At 53.5% G+C, this 22,333-nt stretch overlaps 1 protein-coding gene across 2 annotated transcripts; it reads right to left on the bottom strand.

Annotated features, from left to right (window-relative positions):
• Nucleotides 1–1,530: 1,530 nt before the first annotated feature.
• CCNF (cyclin F) lies at nt 1,531–21,415 on the bottom strand. 2 transcript variants are annotated; one of them, XM_059037468.2, is made up of 17 exons: nt 21,323–21,404; nt 20,092–20,246; nt 18,939–19,045; nt 17,935–18,002; nt 16,395–16,588; nt 15,917–15,970; nt 15,153–15,257; nt 14,761–14,838; nt 12,135–12,286; nt 9,939–10,103; nt 7,918–8,041; nt 7,454–7,634; nt 7,022–7,109; nt 4,826–4,925; nt 4,616–4,743; nt 3,820–3,989; nt 1,531–3,156 (listed from the first exon to the last, which is right to left on the bottom strand). In XM_059037468.2, exons 1-17 carry the CDS (start codon nt 21,336–21,338, stop codon nt 2,681–2,683), a joined length of 2,361 nt encoding a protein of 786 aa, XP_058893451.1. In that variant the 5' UTR covers nt 21,339–21,404; the 3' UTR covers nt 1,531–2,680. The 2 variants fall into 2 exon arrangements, with proteins under 2 accessions (XP_058893451.1, XP_066868773.1); XM_067012672.1 differs by lacking the exon at nt 20,092–20,246 and having other exon boundaries at nt 1,868–3,156; nt 21,323–21,415.
• Nucleotides 21,416–22,333: the final 918 nt, after the last annotated feature.

Genomic DNA, 22,333 nt, shown 5'->3' with positions numbered 1-22,333 from the left:
GGTGATGACATCCAGGGGAGGCATCAGTGGGCACCTGGGCAGAGGCGGATGAAGCCCAGGAGCCAAGGATGTAGCACATGGAGCAATGGGCCTGGGCAAGCTGGTCCAAGGTGGGGCAGGTGTGCATGGATGGGGACAGGTGAGGGGGAGCTGGAGCCCAGAGAGGTGGAGGGACAGCAGAGCCTGTTGTCACAGAAACCACAGGAGGCTATCCCAGGAGGGAATGTCTGCAGGATGGGGGAACGGGGCCTTCAGAGAATTAGGAGACACCTGGCGAGGAGGGATTGTGGGGACAGATGCTGGCTGGGAGGAGTGGTGCAGGCAGCAGGGTCCACTGTAATTGGAGATAACAGGAAAAACAGATGAATGCCAACCCCTCAGGGGCCAAGAAATCTCAGGGGAGAGCAGGACGGGTGACAAACCTGGGAGGTGTCCATTTCACAGTTGCTGATAAAAAGGTGCTGCAGCAGAGGACAGAGACACAAAGAAGGGGAGTTGAGGGTGCTAGGCAGAGAAGGGGAAGGGGGTGAGGACCCAGGCAGCCCTGGGACTGCCCTTAGGTTGGGCGCATCCATCGGTAGTGGCCTGTTTTCTTACCTAGTGCGGGGAGGCTAACAGCATTCTGACTAAAATGAGATTCTCTGTGAGGTAGGAGGGGAGGGGAGAGGGCTTCAGTCAGTGCTTAGAAGATGCAGGGAGACCCCACCCCACCCGAAGATGCAGGGAGACCCCACTCCACCCCAAGGTCAGGTGGTACTAGGTCCCCACTGGAGTGAGAGAAGACAGTTCAGTCATGCACATCACACGGCTGCTACGACCCTCATCACATTTAATCCTCACAACACCCCTGTGAGGTAGGTATTATTTCCCCATCTTACAGATGAGGAAACTGAGGCTCACACATGCCTAAGGGCACACAGTCAACAGGGAGGTCTGCAATCCCTACGCTGGGATTCCCTTACTCAACCATGCCTGACCCAGGGTGGTCAGAATTCTACTACAGTAGCAAAAAGAGCTCCTACAGGGAAATCAACACCCAGAAAAGCCTCATGGAGTCAGCATCTCCTTGTCCCTGTCGTTTTGGTTCAAGAGCATTTGGGGGGACACTCCTGGCTAAGTGGTTCTTTCTGACATTTTCAAGAGGAAGCAAAAGCTATCAGCAGGGTGAGTGTGTCAGCAGGGGAGAGAGGTCAGGGTCAGTCTTCATCAGATCCCAAGTCCCTGTGGTCATTATTCTCAGGAACTCACAACAGATCCACCCTCACCCAACAAACAGGTCCTCTGAATCTTGCTCTCCTGTATCTTGGTCACCTCAGATGTTACAAATGACATTTAATTTTTTTCCTGGCTAACCTCTCTGGGAAAATTGGTTTTGCACACAGTGTCAGGATAGCACTGATGGGTTTGAATCGAATTTTCTTTTTTTAGTTGAGCCTAAATTATGTTGAGAATTTTTTAAAAATTTAATATCTTCTATTTTTAATGTTTTTTAAAATTTTATTTATTTTATTTAATTTATTATTTATTTTTGGCTGTGTTGGGTCTTCGTTGCTGTGCGAGGGCTTTTCTCTAGTTGCGGCAAGCGGGGGCTACTCTTCCTTGAGGTGAGCGGGCTTCTCGATATGGTGGCTTCTCTTGCTGTGGAGCACGGGCTCTAGGCGTGCAGGCTTCAGTAGTTGTGACTCGCGGGCTCTAGAGCGCAGGCTCAGTAGTTACGGCACACGGGCTTAGTTGCTCTGCGGCATGTGGGATCTTCCCGGACCAGGGCTCGAACCCATGTCCCCTGCATTGGCAGGCGGATTCTTAAGCCACCGCGCCACCAGGGAAGCCCTAATACCTTCTATTTTTAATTTTTCTTTTGTTTTTTATGTTAGCGGGATGGAGGATGGAAATAAAGACAGGAAAAGAAATGGCCCAGACATTCCGATGTTCATACAGACATCATCTGTTGGGGACACAGACAAACCATCGCAGAAGGGGCAGATTTCTAAAATGAGCTGAGAATATGGGAGGAAGAGAGCCTGTGACCAAGACATCAAGGCCCTGGCCTGCAAAAATGTCAGGGCCCACTTGCCCGGTATTCACACGCAGTCTGAAACGATCCGTGGGGCAGAGTTCCCTCACGGTAGGACCCACCACCCAGTGAGGAAAGGAACAGCTGCCTGGGGCAGGGCAGGCCAATGTGGGCACAGGGATGGTGTGCTCAGAGCTGTTGGCTCCCCCTGGAACCCCGAACCAGATAAATGTGGGAGGGGGTGAGCTGTGCCAGGATACCTGGGTTACACATGTTCTCAGCTGTGAAAGCTCTCAGCTCCCGGGGTGCCCGGGGCTCCGTGGGGCTGGGAAGTTCAGGACCTGGGCTTAAGTTTCCCAGAGAAAGCAGGACAAACATGGGAGGGGACAGAAAAATAGGCTTCACACAGTATGGCATGATTGCTTTGAGGCTAAACTTTCCAGAGAGAAGGAACTGAGTTTTTGTTGTGATTTAGACATTCTGATGGCTCGCAATGGGCTCCCCTGGAGAAAGAAACTTACTGCTCCAAGTTCTCCTTTCTATTCCCCGTGTGACTGCCACCAGGGGTCTACAGGGATCCATCTCCAGCGCCCCCCACTCCCCCTAGCTAGTGCAACAGCAGCCCTCCCTCAGCAAACATTCACTGCAGCAAATGCACTGACACACTCACAGCTTCAAAAAGCCCAAGTTCATGTCCTCTTCCTCCTCATTGTGGGCGGACAGGTTTTTCCTCTTCACCTGTTGCTGGGGAGCACGGCTCTCCAGGGGGCTTGGGGGACGACACTGTACACACGACTTCCTTGTGTGATGATGGCAAGGCTGTGTGTTCAAGTCACTGCCCGGGGACAGTACTGAGGTAGATCGGGGAAGGCCCCCCAAGCCGTCTGCAGAGTTTGTGGGACTCGTGCTGCTGACAGAGGAGTACCCTGAGGTCGTTATGTCCTTGCCTGGCCCCCTCCTGCTGCACAGAGGGCGCTCGAGCCCTGGGGTCCAAGGCGTCTGGCTGCCTGGTGCTGACGCCTGTGTGTCCTGACGCCCCTCCTCCTCTGGGCAGGCCTCTTCATCACTTGATTCCTGGCAGCAGTGCTGTTCCGGGTTCAGGTAGACCACAGTGACATCGAGGACACCGCTGGGAGCAGTCACTATGGGAGGTAGGGAAGAGGTCAGGCCATAGCCTGAGCATCAGGTTGACCCTGTGCCCAGTCAGGACCCAGGGGAGCCCAGGGTCCAGCTCTCGGCCGCACATCCTGAACCTTGCTGGACAGTCCCCTTTCCTTTACGTAAGAAATTGGGGGTGAAGTGTCTCCTTTCAAACTTGGGGTAATACCCAATGTGACCTAGGGGACAGTAGGAAGTGACAACAAACTGGCCATCTAATAATTTAGTTAATCCCCTGAGTGGACACAAAAATAGCAGTTGGAAAATCAACAGAAGCTGTCGATCTGGGCTTCCTGTGCAGATGGCTGACGAGACATGGGGACAGAGCCTCCTGCAGCCTAACCTGCTGGACAGGACAGGTGCCTGAGGGACAGAGCCCAGCAGGGGGCACATCTCGCACAACCTTCTAGAAAGGTCTATTCCTCTGTCCCTGACCTGGTGATGTCCTTCCACCAGCACAGGTCCAGCTAGAGCTGGGCGTGGGTTGTGCCCACATCCTGTCCTCCCTGTGAGCTGGTATTCCAGGGGCTTTGCTCTCTCATGTCTACCTTTGTCTGGACACACTCTCCTGCAGCTCAGGCTGGGGGCCCTCCTGCCCACTATCCCCTCTGGGGCAGCACCGGGTGGTCTCTGGCCCTGGCACTCACCATCACCCTCCTTCTCGCCCTCGCTCTCTTGGTCGCCCTCGTAGCCAGAGCAGTAGTCCAGGCTCCAGTCCAGGAAGCTGCCCAGCAGTGTCTCCTCCTGGCTGGACAGCTCTGCGGTCGGCGTGGTGACGAAGCTGCCCCTGTCCTCCTGGAGGCTGTTCTCCCGTTTCCTGTGCGGTGGGAGAGCCGGGAGCTGGGTCATAGGCAGCAGTGTTGGGAGGCCCAGTCTGGTTCTTGGCACCTGCCTGACCCTGCCCCCATGTGCTGTGAGCAGGGACAACACAGCCACTCAGGAACTGCCCTCAGAAGCTCAGGGCAGATTCGCAGAGGCAGGGCCAGCAGCACGACGAGGTTCCTGCTCATCTGGACTTTGTAGGATGGGTAGGAGTTCTTTAGGTAGGTGAGGTGGAGGGGGAGGTTATTCCAGGCAGTATAGCTGGGACATTGAGATGTAAGAGATGGGGGTAAAAGGGATGCACACAATGAGGGCACAGCTGGAGCGCTGGGAGTGACAGTGTGGTGGAGCAGAGCAGTCCCGTATGGCTCACACCGGACATGGGGCAGGGCCAGAGCCTGAGCGGGCTCAACCTGTGCTCAAGACCACCATCCCTCACAGGGAGCCAGGCTGGAGCCAGAGAGCCACACTGGGGAAAGGAGACGGTACTGTAGGCAGTGGAGACTACCAACCACAGCTTCAGTTTTCTGGGGATCTGCTCTCTTCCTGCTGCTCCTCAGGAGCCCTGATGGCTGCACAGGTCACGAGGGAACCCAGGCCTGGCCCGCAGGGCTCACTCACCGCTTGGTTCTCCTTCCAGAGGGAGAGCTGAGGAAGGTGTGAATGTCCCCTGTGCTGAGAAAAGACGCAGGTTCTGGGCTCTCTTGTTTCACCCCTAGAGTTGCACACAACTGGCCGTAGCTCAGCACCTGAAGGGAAGCCGGGGTCAGAGGGAGGGCTGAGGCCCCAAGAGGCAGGCGGGGACCCCCGCTCCCTAGCACCCACCAGCACCTCTTCCTGGCTGATCTCTTCATATCGCTTGTCCTCGAATCGCTGCTTCACGGCGGTGAGAGAGACCTGCCTGTAGTCCTTGGGGGCATCGTCATGGAAGCTGCAGCCAGAGGGACACGTGAGGGTAGTGGGGGACAGACGGTGCTGGCACCTCCACCCCAAAGGCTCCCATCTTTAGCCTCCACTCACTGAAGTGAGAGAAGGACAAGACATTTTCAAAACCAGCCCAGCAATGGGAGTGAAGCCCAGCACTGCTGTGCACAGTCTTGCAGTTCCTCGAGTCACCTATGACCCCCAGGTGCATCCCCAGGAGAAAGGGGAACAGAGATCCACACAGAAATCCGGACACATATGTTCACAGCGGCACTATTTGCAACAGCTGGAAGGTAGAAAAACCCCAGATGTCCATCAGTGCACGACTGAATAAACAAGATGTGGTCCCTCCATCCAGTGGGCTATTTGTACAGTGCAAACATTACGTAGGTGAGAGGCTGGTCACAAAAGGCCCCATGTTGTATGATTCCATGTTGGTGAAACATCCAGAACAGAAAGAGCCAGGAAATAGATGAGTGTTTGCTGGGGGCTGGTGGGGAGGGGAAACATGAAGGTAATAGGTGGTGAGGGCGGGGTTTCTTTTGAGGGTGGGGAAGATGTTCTCGAATTGATTGTGGCTTGTGGTGATGGCTGCACAATTCTGAATATACCAAGAGCCTGTTGAATTGTACACTTTAAAAAAAAGTTTCGTTGGTAAATAAATGTTTCCAGTTTATCTGGATTGGGGAAAAAAAAAACTCGGAGGGGGTTGGGGGATGGGTATAGGAAGGCAGCCAGGCAGCAGCTTTTGGCAGCCTGGTCAGGCACCGACTCTCTGCACTGGTCTGAGCAACCTCGGGGTCAGACACGTGTTGACCTGCCACCGTCACCCATGCTCCTGTCCACCAGCGACAAGGTCTGGGCCCTGCAGGAGAAACGGGGTGCACACACTACCTCAGGAAATGCTGACAGGCTCCCCGTGTTAGCGGGGAGGGGGAGAAGTGGCAGATGGGCCAGAGGGGCTGGTCCGAGGAATCTCTAGACTCGTGCCCAAGTTCTGATCTCATCCCCAAGGTGTAAGCAGAAGTGCCGTCCTCAGAGGCTACCCTGTGGAAATCCAGGAGGCAGCTGGGGCAATGACCATGGGCAGGTGAAGAAAGTGCATTGGCCCCGAGAGCCGCTGGGATGCAGGGACAGAGAAGCAGAAATGGGCTGGCCTGAGGGCTCTGATAGGATGACCAGGGCCTTGTCCACCAAGCACCAAATGAAATCTACGAGGAGGAATGGCCTGGAGTGGGCAAGCTGGCAGGGGGGTCTATGGCTCGGGTCAGAGGTTGGCTTTTAGATGTGTTCTGAATCCTGGAAGTGGTTATGTCTCCCAGGGAGCATCTGGGGACAGGCAGAAAGGCAGAATTACCCGGACCCTTGCGTTGGGGAAGGGGACACTGAGGCAGCGTGGCCTGGCAGAGAAAGGAGGAGGTCCCTGGGGGCTTTAGCAGATATGCATGCGGTGGGGAGTGCAGGTGGGACTGAGGAGTGGGAGGAGCAAGTCTGCCAGCCAAGCTGAGACAAGAGGTGAGGGAAAGGGCCAAGGTGTGTGCCCGGGGCTGCGGTCTGCCACCTCCAGAGCTGGAGGCCAACCTGTCCTAGACTGAAATTACCGCTGGTCAGGGAGACAGTCTCATTTTTTCTTATGTTCCACTGCCCATGGAATTAGGTCTGGGTTGGGGGGAGCTGCTGCTCACACATCAAATGTTAAAAACATATGAAATAAGCAACATGGCCCTGGAATTTCTTAACGTCAATCCTGAGACATGTGGCTCACGCGGGGAAGGTCTGAGTGTCTTGACAGCCCTCATGTGAGAGTAAATTCCCCCTGGACTTGTGGTATTGAGGACATACCCTCTGTGTAGGGGGATGGTTGGGGGGTTGTGGGGGGAATTGCTTCCTTACATGCTTACCACTTTTTTTGTGTGTGTGGTACGCGAGCCTCTCACTGTCGTGGCCTCTCCTGTTGCGGAACACAGGCTCAGCGGCCACGGCTCACGGGCCCAGCCGCTCCGCGGCATGTGGGACCTTCCTGGACCGGGGCACGAACCCGTGTCCCCTGCATCGGCAGGCGGATTCTCAACCACTGCACCACCAGGGAAGCCCCACACTTACCACTTTTGATGAAGGCTTAAGACACAGGGGATGAGGTCTTCACAGGAGAACCCAGTGAGGTCCCATAACCGAGTGGTCCAGGGCTGTGCTGGGGAGGAAAGCAGGAATAGTGGGGCTGTTCTCATGCCCCACAGCCCTGATGGTTCTGGGATGGAGTTTCCTAGGGCTCAGGGTTGAAAAGGCCCCAGGTACAGAGCATGCGTGCTCATTGTCGACAGCGTGGGAAATATTAAGCTAGAACTGTCTCTAACCTCACCCCCAGACAATGGCTTTTAGTCCATTCTGGTGTTTCCTTCTCCAGGAGATGAACACACTTCTTTTTCTCCCTCCAACCCCCTTGAATTTGAGCACTGGCTCCTGACTCCAGGAATCCCCCAGACCACTGGCTCAGCCCACGTTCTGAGTGGTTGGTGGGGAGGATAGGCTCCTTACTCTGCCCGTGTGTTAGCCTCGCCAGGAGCAGGGCGGCTGCAGCCAGGTGGGCTGGGGCATAGGCAGCCAGGCTGGTGTGCAGCAGGGAGAGCTCGCAGAGGAAGCTGCACAGGTGCTGGGTTCTTGGCGCCATGGGGACCAGCGTCAGCAGGACGTCCTTGTAATCGACCACAGTTGGGACCTAGAGGGAATGGGGAGGCGGACGTGGGGTCTCAGCACACAGAGGGCCCCTCCACCCACTCGGTGGGGAGGCTGGACCTTAGAAACACCACCCTCGGCATGGTTAGCCCAGCATCTGGCCCGACCGCTGTGCACACCAAACAGCTGTGGCCTCGCGCCCTCTGGGTCCAGGAGGGCTTCCCAGAGCAGAGAAGCTCAAAGCCATGCAGATAACCCTCTGCCCCTCCCATGCCCTCATGTGACCTCAACTTTGATTCAAAAGGAAAAAGCAAGTGGCCACTTACTCGAATCTTCCCTTCCAAGGCAGAGATGATCTCTCCCATCATCCTCACCAGGTCCTCATATTTGTACGTGTTGTCTGTGAGCCACACAGCCTCCCGGATCGTCAGGATCTCTTTGCTGATGAACCTGGAGTGTTAAGAAGGGGTCTGAGCACTGAGCCCACTCCCCTTAGTGGGGTGATCACTTTAGGCTTCAGTGATGGGGTTGGGGGGTCCAAAGAGTGGACCCGGCTGCCCCTAGCCACTGAGGGGAACTATAAAGGTCAGATGAGCCTATCATGGGGGCTGGAAGGGAAGGGGGATTAGTGTTACAGATCAGTGGCAGTGAGAGCTGCTGGACTGCTAGGCATGCAGGTGTTTCTGAAAAACGCACCCATGAATGACATGATCGGTCAATCCTCTTAACGACCCGATGGATGAGGGTTTGCCCTGCCTTGTGTCAGCTTCTATGGAGCGAGTATAAACAGCTTTAATCCAGAAGGCAGATGAACCATCAGAGCCAGAGATAGAGGTTGTTTGAAGGTCTGAATCCAGCACAGGGTCTGGCCATGGGAACTGGACTGTCCTTAGGCAGGTGGTCACCCTGTTCTCTACTCTTCACCAGCTCCAACTATCAGGGAACATGCTAGTCCAGTGGCCTGCCGAGGACACCTCCCCACACAAGGGTGGACTGGGACTGGGCCCTTGGCTGCTCTGTCATGGGGAATCTGCAGCTCCCGTGTTTGCTGTTGGCTGGGCCAAGAGAGAGGACAGGAGTTGTAGGGACTGCAGGTGCTGGGGGATGTTATGTGAGTGGGGCAGGAGAAAGCCCTGTGCTCGGAGCAGTGGCAGGTGCTGCTTTGAAAGTGGATGTAGGGGCATCTCAGCTTCTAAAAATCTTTTAAAGCAATTATCATCTCATTGCCAGCAGCCTGTGGTCTGGTACCTCAGTCTCTCATTGCAAGGACGTAACTATGCCTTTTAGATCCAGGGAGGCTGGGGACCTGTCTGTTCAGCCCTCTCTGGTGACAAGACCTGGAACGCCGGGTTCCAAGAGCACACATGAGAGGTGCCGGACAGCGTGTGGCATTTGCTCACAGACCCTGAGCCCCCGGACCCTGCTTCCACAGCCACCTGGAGACCCCACTTCCCAGTTCCCGTCGTGGCTACATGACTGCGCTCACTGCAAAGGTGGACCTGGTGGCCTCAGGGGTCATGGCAGGTAGCAGAGAGCAAGTCAGGACCTGGGCCTCCTTCATGACGTCATGAAATAGATAAACCATCCCAGTGACACAAGCCTCTGGGTTACCATGCAGAAGACAAATCAATCTCTCCATAGTTGACACCACTGTGTGCAATGAGCCTGTTCCTCCCTCGCAAGCCTTACAGATAAGGATGTTGGTCTGGAAAGCACTGCCCAGGGGAGATAGCAGACCTCGTAGGAGAAGTCTGCTTTAGAAAAAGAAGATGCAAAATGTATGGTGGGAACTGCCATCCACATTGTGACCAAAGGCAAAACTGGGTGGAAAGGTGGATTTAGGTAAAACTTAAAATGGTCTGACTTGAAAAGTCAGAGCTGCCGTAGGGGTAGGCTGCCTCTCTGAGGAGGATGCATCCTGCCCACGTGGTTGGAGGGGTTCTGTGGGGAGTTGGGGGTGGGGGCACATGACACCAATGAAATGCAGGTCTCTGGACGCAGAGTTGAGAACCGGACTGGCAAGGGCAGCCGCCTGTGACCCTCCCTCATCGCTGTGTTGCCCTCAGGGGCCGGGGGAAGAGGGTTCCAGCCTGAGCCTGCCCGACAGAGGCCACGTTCTGGATCCTGAGGCCACGTGTTGGGATGAGCAACTGCCCACACACCAAGGGTCAGCCCTGCCACCCCTGTGTGGGTAGGACCACTTGGCGTGGGCACCCCCTTAAATGAAAACCCCTGTCATAAGGAGGTGGGGTGCTGAAGGCTTGTTCCACTGAAAAGCCAGCCTGTGAACTGGGCAGCACCAGCATGCTGTGTTCCATCTGCGGGCCCAGCCTGGGGGGCTTCTCACCGGGTGCAGATGACCATGCAGGCGATGCCCAGCAGCTGGAGCCTGTACCGGGGCACCAGCCGCCTCCGCAAGTACCGGTCCACACACTCCACGGTCAGGTGAAGGCACAGGCTTGAGAAGTCCTTCATGGTTGCGACCTCTACCAGCCAATCGATGAGAATGTACCTGTGGGAAGAGCACCAACCCTGAAAACCAGGCCAAGCCTTCATGAGTGTCCCATCTCCCATTCCTGTCTAGCCATCTGTCCCGAGGGGTGAGCGATCACTTTAGGCATCGTTGGCTTACCTAGGCACCTGTCCAAGGCTGAGACACCCTGTCCAAGGGGCTGGGAGGCCCCATGACTCCCAACTTTGTTCCTGGGAGGCAGGTGGGCTGCACATATGTGTACTCTGCCTCCCCCACCCCGGAGCCCCCAGGCACTGGATGAGCCTGGACTGTTACTTGTAAGGGAGCAAAGCAGGTCTGCTCTGTGGACCTAGGACAGGTCGCAGGACTGGAGAAAAGTCAAAGTTTATCATCCTGCAAACCTGTCTTCTCTGAGGAACTCTCACCCGTGGGGTCATTTATCACAACCCTCCACAGTGGAGCAAAGAGCCAGGAATGCAGCTAAAGCAGGATTCCCTGAGCCTGTGTGCTGGAGTTCTGTCACCCAGCAACCATGATGGAGGACTTGGACTGGCATAGCCAACAGACATGGGGTCCCTCCTCGACGGGGCTAAAAGCAGGGCCAGGGACACAGACGTCACAAGGGAATACTGCATGCAACATCAAGGATGCCCAAGCATGGTGAACGCCTTGTTGCACAAGGGAGAGGAGACGGGGAGAAGAGAGAGAAGAAACGTGGTGGTGAGTGATTCTAGACAGACAGGAGGGACTGCTCCAGGTGTCAGCCCAGACAGGAGCATCTTTCATAGGCAGAGGGAAGGAGGGAGTACTGGGGCTGAGTTGGGGAGGGGAGGAAGGAGGCGGGATGAAGGGGGAAAGGGCTGGGGAGGAAGACACGCAAGGCCAGGTGTTTGAGGGTTAGGGGCAGAAGAGGAAGCTTCCTATGCAGACACGTTTGACAAGCTCAGTGATCTGACTTATAAAAACAGACCAACAGAACTGTACACTTTAAAATGGTTAAACCTGAAACTAATGTTACATGTCAATTATAACTCAATAGAAAAAAGGAAGAAAAAGTCAGCTGTTGCTTAACATAGAGGAAAATGTAAAGATGCTCAACTCGGGGGTTGAAATGATATTTTTTCAATAAAACTACTTTAGCTCTTGAAAAGAAAAGAAAGGTTAAGTTTATGTTAACCCCCACCCCCAGCACACAAAAGGAATAGCAACAGTCCCCTGGCTCCCGCTGACAACAGAAAGGCAGACTGGGAGGGCACGGCGTGGGGGAGGGGGCACCACCCCCAGCACAGGCACAGGACTCAAAATCACAGCAGCTTCGTGACATTCATGTGGGAGCCAAGGACACTGCACCCCCTGCTGTGAGTAAAGACGGAGCCTCTCCAGGGAAGAGAGCTTACCAGGTGCTGGGCTTTGTCTGCCACAGTACAGCCAGAGCCTGCCCATTATAAATCTAAAATGTATTTGAAATCTCTGGTGTAAGCTTAAAAAATTATTCACATTTTCCATTTTACTCTCTAAACATGTTCTGTGATTGACTGTAAAAGTGTGTTATCTCCAAACCTCGGAGGAAAATGGACCTGCAGGAAGAGGCAGTTAGTGGGGTTTCTGAGGCTGCAGGCATATGGCAGCTGCCCCCCACACTCCCGCACGCTGATGCTCGTGATGATGGGTTGGAAAGAAAAGGTGGTTTTTTGGCATCATTTTTGAAAGATTAGTTTAGTACGGTTTAATATAGTCTGAGGCTTAAAAAGGAAAACTGGAGAGAGCAGACATTTATGTGGGAAATTTTTCTTTTCAAAGCCCTGGATAACTTAGGCATTACTGGTTTTAGAAAACACACACACACACACACACACGCACACAGAGGTGGATCCTGGTGGGGTTGATGACGCAGGGGCCCTGTGACAGGAGGCTCAGCTGAAACACACACACACACAGAGGTGGATCCTGGTGGGGTTGATGACGCAGGGGCCCTGTGACAGGAGGCTCAGCTGAAACAACAGACAGACCCTGTCACACGGAGACGGCTGCCGCTCTGCCTCATGGGAAGCTCTGGCTCGGACCCCTCACCTCATTGTGTCATTGAGTCCCTTCTGCACAGAGAAGACCCTCTGCTTACTGACAGCGTGGGAGGCCTGGAACAGCTGGCAGACTATCTCGTTGGAGACTTTTGCTTCCAGTCCGAGCTGGTTTCCATGTGCACAGGCTTTGGCTAGAGACAGCTGAGGACAAAAAGACTCGAGGGATGAGCAGGGGGTTTTGAGTTCCTGCTTCTGAATGCGAGGCGGATTCTGCCTGTACATACACTGGCCCACTTAAACCTTCTAAGCCTTCTGAAACCAGGAGGGCAAAGATTTTAATCTTTTGGAAATAAATATCACGATAGAACATTTTAAAAGGGACAAAAGGTGCATAATGGGATATCAGTTGACTTCCTGCCCAGCACAGCTCCACGGCCAATTCCAGTCTTCTGCCAGCATTTTCTTTTAAATGAAGTTTGTTTCTGCTCACCACTCCCTAGTGAAAGCTGATGTTGGGGGGAGGCCACGTAGCATAGTGGCCGAGAGCAGGCTGGGGGCTTGAGTGACCCGGCTTTAAGACCTGGGTCTATGTGTGACCACAGGAGAACTGGGGGCTTCACTGCACCTCAGTTTCACTTTTCACCAAATGACACAACAGCAGCTGCTTCGGCAGATGCCGTGAGGATTGAATGAGATGCACGAGCACCTTGCTCAGGACCCGCCAGGGCCCACCAAGCCCTCGGTGGTTACTGTCGACCATCTCTACATATTTCCTTCCAAAGTTTTCTATGCACTTGTAGTAGTGTGCATGTGCATTTGTGATCACGGAACACACATGTTAGCTTTTCTTTGCCTGCCTAATGATAAGATGGTTCTTTGTGATAGGAGACTTCTCTAAGCATGTTTTCCTTGTTCTTCCTTTGAGGGGGTTTCTGTTGGTTTTGTCACTTTGAGGGTCACCTTTGTGCAGTCTTGTGCACCTTCTGCTCATGCAGTCGACCCACAGGCGCTACACAGGCGCTACCTGTGCCCAGGCGCTTTCTGAAATTCCTGCGCACATTTTCACACACACTCATAGGAACACTATTTTATCACGTTTGCCGGCAAAAACTGCTATCGTTAAAAATGTCTATTTTCAGGGCTTCCCTGTTGGCGCAGTGGTTAAGAATCCGCCTGCCAATGCAGGTGAAATGGGTTTGATCCCTGGCCCAGGAAGATCCCATATGCCGTGAAGCAACTAAGCCTGTGTGTCACAACTACTGAGCCTGCACTCTAGAGCGTGTGCTCTGCAACAAGAGAAGCCACGACAATGAGAATCCCATGCACCGCAACAAAGAGTAGACCCCGCTTGCCTCAACTAGAGAAAGCCTGTGCCCAGCAACGAAAGACCAAACACAGCCAAAACCCCTCCCCAAAAAACAATTTTAAAAAGCCAAAGTGTATTTTCAGAAGCTACTAGCTATCCACTCAAAAACACAAAGACTACGTGTATATGATTTGCTAGTGTGATCAGCCACGATCTCTTTAAACGTGTGCCTTTTTGACTAGCAGAGAGGTCAAACCTGCTCCATATTTTGACTGCTTGTATTTATTTTCTCTTTTTTGAGTATACTGAGGCCCTGTGAACTTCTACAGGGCCTTACTATTCTTATTGATTAGTCTGAGCTTGAACTGGAACCACGTTGTTCATTGTTATATTTCTTGTAAACTTGTTAAGTGCCTTTTTGGACATAAACATTACAACATTCTGTGTGATGTGTCAGGCGGGCCAACCCTCTTTGTGATTTCTTCCCTAGCTTTTAAGGGCAGATGACTCTCAACCCCCAACTTGGTGGGGTGACAAGAGCAAGCGTCTACCAGCTTGGCAAAGGGGGACTTTCTTTGATTTGTCTTGAAATAATGACTTCTTTACAGCTGCACAGGGAGAGTGTCTGGAGAATGCCAACTACAGACCCCTGATGTCCTGGTTCCAACACTGGACAACCTGGTGAGCAGGTCAGATAATGAGAAGAGGACAGCATTCCACACACCCATCTGCTCTAAGGAGCTCTAAGTTCTGTTGCCAAGATGCTTTCCCTACAGGCCAACTTTAGGGAACTGTATAAATTTTTTTTTTTTAAGATGTTGGGGGTAGGAGTTTATTAATTAATTTATTTATTTTTGCTGTGTTGGGTCTTCATTTCTGTGCTTTCTCTAGTTGTGGCAAGCGGGGGCCACTCTTCATCGCGGTGCGCGGGCCTCTCACTATTGTGGCCTCTCTTGTTGCGGAGCACAGGCACCAGACGCACAGACTCAGTAGTTGTGGCTCACGGGCCTAGTTGCTCTGTGGCACGTGGGATCCTCCTAGACCAGGGCTCGAACCCATGTCCCCTGCATTAGCAGGCAGATTCTCAACCACTGTGCCACCAGGGAAGCCCAGGGAGCTGTATAAATTTTGATGCAGATGTAGTCCACAGCACTTAGAAATTAAGTGGCTGGCTGTCTTAGATGCAATGGGCAAAGATGAGGAAAGCGCTTCTGGGCTCTCCTCCCTGCACACCCTAGAGCTGAACTCCCTTAGACTCAGTTCCAAACTCTGGGCCACTCTTACTTCATCCTGGGTGGGAACACAGCAGTGTTGCCCCCATGGTCCCCACGAGAGGAGATGTCAGGACAAAGGCCAGCTCTCAGCTCACCTGCGCTTCCCAGCAGCCTTTGACAGCAAAGTCCCTGAGTTTCCGGAAGCTGTGGAGGCATCGTCCGGGATCTGACATCTGTCAACGGGAGAGTCACCATGCCCTTACATGGTCATGTCTCTGGAGAAACTCAGAACCAACCCATAGTCTTCTTAAATGTTCCCCCCTGACACCTCCAGAGGGTCCCCAGCTATGCTTTCTTCCCAGCCCTTTATCCCCCAAATGGTGGTGGTCATTTCAGGGGCAGTGCTGAGAGCAGCCCCATGACCAGCAGCTCTTGGAGCCCCAGGAGGACCCCGGCTTCGGTGGCAGAACCTTATCCAAGGGCTACTCTGCAGATTGGGCCTTTGGCCAACATAATCCATTCTTTCCCCAGACCTAGGCCCACTCACATCCATCTTTCTGTCACTTTCCCAGAGGAGGTACGAGCTGGTCAAACACCCCTGATTAGCAGACTCTTCAAACAGGTCCCGGGCCTGCTTCTGTTTCTCTTCATCCTAGAATAAGTACCTCTAAGTAACCACATATACTGTTCTCATCTTTAACAAAATGAGTTAACTACATTAGAGTAAAAACAACTTCTCTGAAGATACACGATTTGACAACCAACTCATGAAGGCAAGCCCAAGGATTCCGCCCTCAGGCCCTGCTTCCTCTTGCACGAGGTTTGTGCTGGACTCGGCTCCGGGCACTGCCCGGACAGTGATGGGGGAGGGTTTCCCAAGGTCTTCCAGCTCCTCGCTCATACTAAGTGTCCCTCCCTGCTGCTGTCAGAGCACCTAGCACCAGGAGCCACCACCTTCCCCAAGACTGCTGCAGAGGGGGTTCCCGAATCACAAGGCTCACTAAGTACAGAGGACTGCGTGAGGAGTGGGAGGGAGCTGCCAGTAGTAGAACCATGAAACAAATAGACCCGGGGTCCTGTCCTGCTCAGACACTCTTCCTGGCTCCACGCAGCCTCACAGACAGGGCTCATCTTGGCTTTGAACCCCAGAAGCCCCCTTCTGCTGCCTTTCACGCAGTTCCTGGTTCTTGGTGCTTGAAGCTGCCAGAAAGGCGAGCAGCACAAAAATGCAGACCTGCTGTGCCCTGCGTGCTCACTCGGGCCAGGACACCAAATAACTCAGGGCCCTATGGGATGGCAGAGGGGACTCACCTCAAAAAGACTCAGCACTCTCCCCAAGCAGTGCAGTATGGACGCTCTGTGAGTCTAGAGAAAGGAGGTGGAGGAGGAGGGGTGACCGTCAGAGGACAGAACTTCCCGGGGACTGTCCCTCTATGTGTGGGTCCTCCTGCTCCCTGCCCAGCCCCTCTGTGCAGAGGACCGCTCCCTGATTCCAGGCCTCCGTCAACTGCTTCACAGAGCCTCAGTCCTGCCTTTCCAGCAGTCGACCCGTCTGCAGCCCAGCCCCTCACCCGATTCCCCTGACCCTGGCTCCGAGGCCTCCTCTCCCGATAGTCGTTAGCAGATGTTCCCACATCCACACTGTTTTCTGTGCCTCCACTGCTCTCTGGTCCCTGACTTTACATGGTCCACAGCATCTCCCCTCAAGGTTTTCTTACCTCCCGGGACCCTTCGGGGCTCAGCCCGCCCAGCACAGCCTGCTCTACTTGCACCCTTTGCCAGGACTCACTTTCTGCAGCTGGCACTCCATCCTGAGGCTATCATGAACCACGGCCTTGCAGCAGCTTCCAGACACCGACCAAGGTGGGCGTATGAAGAGCCAGATGAAGGGCGCGGCACCCACATTCAGGCGCTCCGCGAGACTGAAGAAGCGAGAGGCCTTCAGCCCGTTCACTTCCGCTCGGGCCTCATCAGACACAGACACTGAAGAGATGGACAGAACACAGCCCGGGATGTCTCTGAAGGAGGGGTATGGGAAGTTCTCCAGTCTTTTTAGAAAGTTTAAAGCCTTAAGCCGCTACAATATGAAGTTGCTGGTGTTTTAGGACAGAAGAGCTGGGATGGGGGCTCCTCCCTTTTCTTCCCATGTTTTGTGAACCAAGTGCCCTGCGGCTCCTCCCAGCGGCCTGGATTCCGAAGATCTGGGAAGGTCCCCCAGCGTGGAGGCATCAGATGCCCACCCTCCCTCCTGTGGGGAACTGCTGCCCAGACCCCTGTTAATAGGTAGGGAGTTTCTTTGTGGGGTAATGAGATAGATGATGGCTCCAAAATGAGTGATGGCTGCACGACTCTGTGAAGATACCCAAACCACTGGACTGTACACACTAGACAGGTGAGCTGAGTGGTATGTGAATTTCATCTGGGCAAAGCCATCTGACAGGAGGGTGGGCACAGGACTGCTCATCGTCTGCAGGTCCAACAGTCCTGTCAACCAGCTGTGAGCGGGGTGACCTCTCAGCAAGACGCCAGGTCTTTTAGAAGCAGAAAAATGGCCACTATACCCAAGTCTTTATGCATCTTGGGAGCTGAGACAGGATGAACTGCAGGCTCGCTCCTTAGTGTACTCAGGAGACAGGCAGCAATTGGGAGAGAGGGCTGCACCAGGTTCTTTCAAGGAGCACCTGCCCCTTAGGCATGAAGGAATCTAGGTACCAGGCTGGCTTTGACCTGTTTGTACTTGCCTCCCACTTGGAGCCTTGGCTCCCTGTGTTACTGACACTTGGCATCAGGCACGCTTTGACCGCTGCCCCAGGTTCCTCAGATGAGCTGTGGCCAAGGAGAGAAGCCGGGGTCTACGCATGGGCTGTCGTGTTAACTAGGCAGCCAGGGAAGGCTGGCTTGCCTGAGTAGCCCCCATTCTGAGTCTCTGCTCACAGTCACTCGTTGTCAACAGAAATTAATGGTTCATTAAAAAAGAGGCAACTCCCCCAAACTAGAAAATCAAATTTCATCCATGGGTCCCTGAGCAGGACACCTCTGGCACAGGCTCCCCAGGGGGGATGGTACACAGCCAGACACAGCAAGAACAGCAACTAAACTGCTGACATGGGCAAGGGCTCATGCTTGTTCTATTAGGTTTTTTGTTTTTGGCTACACCACACAGCATGCGGGATCTTAGTTCTCCAACCAGGGATCTAACCTGTGCCCCCTGCAGTGGAAGCACAGAGTCTTAACCACTGGACCACCAGGGAAGTCACTCGTGCTTGTTCTAAAACATTAGTACCAAGTGGGGTGAGGCCAGCCCCAGCCTCAGCACCACGAGGACTTACGGCCTTCATTGTAGAGGTAGGCTATGCCCAGCTTCACAGCAGCTTCAAAATTCCCTTTTTCGGCAGCCCTAGAACATTAAGAACATGAAACGTCACATGATTTTATTCCATAAAGGTTATGTTCCACCACAGCACTTAAAACTACAGTACCTATTTTTTGAACAGAAAATTTTTTTGTCAATGCAGATAAATATCAATTATTCATGACATGCTACAACATGGATGAGCCTTGAAAACACACTTGTGAAAGAACACAGACACAAAAGGCCACATGTTGTATGATTCCACTCATATGAAATGTCCAGAATAGGCATATCCATAGAGATAGAAAGCAGATTAGTGGCTGCATAGGGTTTGTGTTACTATAGGGAAAATAGGGAGTGACTGCTAATGGTTATGGGGCTTCATTTGGGGGTCATGAGAATGTCCTAAAGTTAGATAGTGTTGATGATTGCGCAACTCTGTGAGCATACTAAAAACCATTGAGTTGTACACTTTAAACAGGTAAATTGTGTGGTTGGTGGACTGCGTCTCAGGCAGCCTGTCTGTGACCACTGGTACACTGGAGCTTGCAGCCCCTCCGGCCCTTCCTCTAGGTCCCAACCCCGGCTGGGGAGGTGGGATCAGCCAGTGAGGATAATGTAATAGGATTCAAATCACATTGTTCTGACCAAAAGAAGAGGGCTGAGGAAAGTTTCCAGGTGACCTGCACCTGAGTCACACACAATGGGTCACAGCTCAAGTGGACCCTTCAGAAGCACCGCTGTGACTAATGAGAGTCAGGCCTGTGCTGGTGGTGTGGATGACCCATGACTGTGCTGGAACTTGTGTGACTCAATGGGTGAGGTCGACAGCCCTCACTCACTTCCTGGGGGATAAGGTGTTGGCAGGAGCAACAAGCAAGAGGAAAATCATTCCCAGGTCAGGTCTTGAGACACAGACTGGCATAGCAGGGAGGCCCAAAGGTGGGAGAAAGCCACGCTCTTCTCAGGGTGCAGAGATACCTTTCAAAGAGCTTCAGGTTCTTTGGAGAAGGCCACAGCTCCTGGAAGCTGGCACATGCCCACACACTGGCATGGTTATCCACCAGGTACTTCAGGTGGGAGTGTACCTGAAGAACAATGGAAGAGGGGTAGTGGTGGTTAATCAAGGGACCTCCCAGAAGCCCTGCTTCTGGAGCTCTTGAAGACAGGGTGTAGACAGATGTAGGGTCTCCTGTTTCCCTCCCCACCCTAGTAGTAAAGGCCCAGCCTCTGTGTATCAAAGTAACTAACAATTGCTTTGAATAGAGAAAAGAGCCCAGAAACAACTTTCTCTGCGGCTGTAAAGATGGGGACAGTGGTCCTGGAAGGGGGAATAAGCACCTAGGCTGAGAAAGGGGATATAATGCTATAATACCTGCAAGGATCAGGGAAACCAACTCTAATGGGAACAGGTAGGTCAGAAATCTGTTTTGAGCTCCTCTACTTGGGTCTTGCTAGTGGGAGCACAGCTGGGGCCTGCAGGTCAATGGGGGCTCTCAGAAAAGACTGAAACACATGACAGCAGCCTCAGGTAGGACTTCTGTCCTGGGTGATAGCACGAAGTGCCCAGACAGGGGGCCCTGAGCACAGGTGAACATTTTAAGTGCTAAAGCTTCCACTGCCATTGGAAATTCAGCACCCATGGATATTATGAATGCAATGGAGGCAGGTTTGGGAGTCAGAGAAGTGGGTTCTTACTGGTGTTCCCCCACTAATTTGCTGTATGCCCTTGGTTAAATCACTCAAAGTGAAGCTTCAGTTCTGAAATCTGCGAAATAACTCCCAGAGTCTCTTTCAGTGCTGAATATTATTACATGGGCTTTGTCCTGAGGAACATACTATTTTTCTTCTTAATACTATCTTATTTCTTGAGGGATGCAAATTTAACTGCCATAAAAGGGTATTTTCTCTGTCAAAATAAACATTACAATGAGCAGACTCAAACCTTGCTGTCCTACGTTTTAGCTTTCCTGCAATCAGAACAACCTCAGGCATCTATTACCAATATCACCGTTGGTTCCTCTACCCTCATTTGCAGCCAAAGTTTTTGTTCTGACATTTAAGACACGAAGCCTTCAGGGTACAATATAACCAATGATGCCAGGCCTGACACTATTTTCATCTGACAACTTACAGCTCGGACAGCAAGGATGTCTCCAACAGAAAGCCATTTCAGGATATGAAAGAGCACATCTTCAGGGAGACTCAAGATTGTTAGGTTTCGGGGTCTCCTTCTTATTCTCCGCTTTGTAGGATAACAGAAACACTTGGCACACCTACAGTGGATCACTTAAGAAAAAAAATCAGAATGATCTAAGTGATGTGTTGGACACGAGTTGTGCTGATATGAAAAGTTACATCTGAACATGATTTAACAGTTACTGTCCTCTGCCCCAGCCATATTTACAGTCCTAAACAAAGATTAAATAAAGGAGTAGCAGTGGTACAGAAGACATCATCATTCATTCTAATATTCAATAAACATTGATGGTGAGTAGTAATCATGTAACCTGGCTATTGGGAAACCTTCTGATCCAGAGCCCAGATGACAACCAGGAAGGGGGAAAAAGCAGCCAACGCTGATGATGGTTAGCCTTGCATTTCACTCTCAGGGAGGCGCCTTGACCCTTACTGATCTCTTTGCTTCTATCTGCACACATGACTAAAATGCATAATGTTAATAAGGATCTGTGGACTTGAACAGTCTGGTTTTCGAGTCCATACTAGGAGGGTCCACCCTGCAGAGAAGCCAAAGGTGGACTTGGAGGCCAGGCCTGTCCCAGCTCTGCGGACGTCAGAGCTACCCAGCCAGTCTCAGTGTCCTCTCTCCCCACAGGAGGTCCTTCCAACTTCAACTTCAGCAAGTCTTTGCTGACTCTAAGCAGAAGACATAGAAGCTTGAGGCAGGAGGAACCCATCACCTACAATTCACTTGGTTTCCCACCCGTTCCTTCCTTCAGTCCTGACAGGAGGTGGCTGCTCTCGCACCCGCACGACTCCCTCCTCAGGGCTTCTTCCTGCCCCCCTCCCCTCGCTCTTCACCTGGGTCTTCCCATCATCAATTAACATGCTGCGAAAGCCAAGCGTACACGCAGGGCGACGATCCCCGCGTTTTACCGCATTTTTCTCATCCCCTTTTTCTAGGACAGCCACGATAATAACCACGGAAACCTGAGCGGCGCTCACGGCCCTCGACAGGTGGCAGACCCCGCGCGCCGCTTTCACAAGGAGCAGGGCGCTCCCGGGCATTTAAACCGCGCGCCGGAAGGGCGCCGCCGGGAAGACACGCACCCCGGGCCGAAGGGCTCGAGCCAGCCCTGCTCAGTCTCGAGGCCGCCCCGCCGCGCCCCGCGCCCAGCGCTCACCGCCTCCGCTCCCCATAACCGTGGCTGCCGTCGCTGCCGTCGCCGGTATCGCTGCCAGTGCCGCCTGCCAGCCCAGAGCGCGACTCCCCACGCAGGCGCAGACCCGCTCGCCGCCCGCCGGAGTTTTCAAATGCACCAGGCTCTCCCATTGGCCCGCCCGGGGGGGCGCGCGCCACTGCTCGGCCGGGCCCCGCCCCATCGGGCTCGGACGCTCGCGATTGGCCGCGCCAGGATGCGAATTCGAACGCCGGCTGTTGATTGGTAGAGCTTGCGCGGCCGCCCCGCCTCCCCGGCCCTGGCGGGGGTTCCTAAGGAGCGTGGCTCAGGGCCTGGATGCAGCGGTGTCTCTGAATCCGCTCCGGCTCGCGTGGACCTGGCCTGTTCTGGGCTTAGGCATTGTGGTTGACTCGGCGGGAAGAGGTCCCGGTGACCGGAGGCCACGGCGTGCAATGGTTTGTCAGTGAAGGTCTGAGCGGACCGGCTGCGCCTCTGAGCCCAGGGTCTCGGAGCGGGGACGCCGACGTGGTCTTCTCCCTGCGGGGACGCAGGCCAGCCGGCACCCGCGGGCTGTGCCTCACCGAGGCTGGCCCTGACCTTTCCGACCCGCACCCCGAGGCTGCACGCCCTGCTCCCAGCCCTTGCTTCAGGCGGGGAGACCACTGGTTCGGTGGCCGACTCGCTGTTGGCATAGATCGTAATGCAGAAAGTGGAGTCCAGAGACCTGGTGCTTGAAATCTTCATTGACTCATCCAGCACGTTTGACTCCTTCTTCCCTTGAAACGTGGCTCACCCTGGACCCCTCCTCCATCCCTGCCCAGGGCAAGCCCTCACCTTCTCACGTGGACTAGATATCATCCCCTGTCAGTCCCCAATGTCTCCTCATGGTCACCTGGGAGCCCAACTAAAATAGAAGTGCACACCTGCTTGCTTTACTGGCTGCTTTCAGCCACAGTTGAGCGTTCTGTTTACTCAGGTATTAGGCAGTGCCCACCCAGTCTGTCTTTCGGAACC

Source organism: Kogia breviceps, chromosome 14, assembly GCF_026419965.1.
Source record: "Kogia breviceps isolate mKogBre1 chromosome 14, mKogBre1 haplotype 1, whole genome shotgun sequence".
In the NCBI taxonomy this organism is placed as follows: domain Eukaryota; kingdom Metazoa; phylum Chordata; class Mammalia; order Artiodactyla; family Physeteridae; genus Kogia; species Kogia breviceps.
The sequence above is the reverse complement of the archived record's forward strand: the minus strand, read 5'-3'. Positions and strand labels throughout refer to the sequence as shown.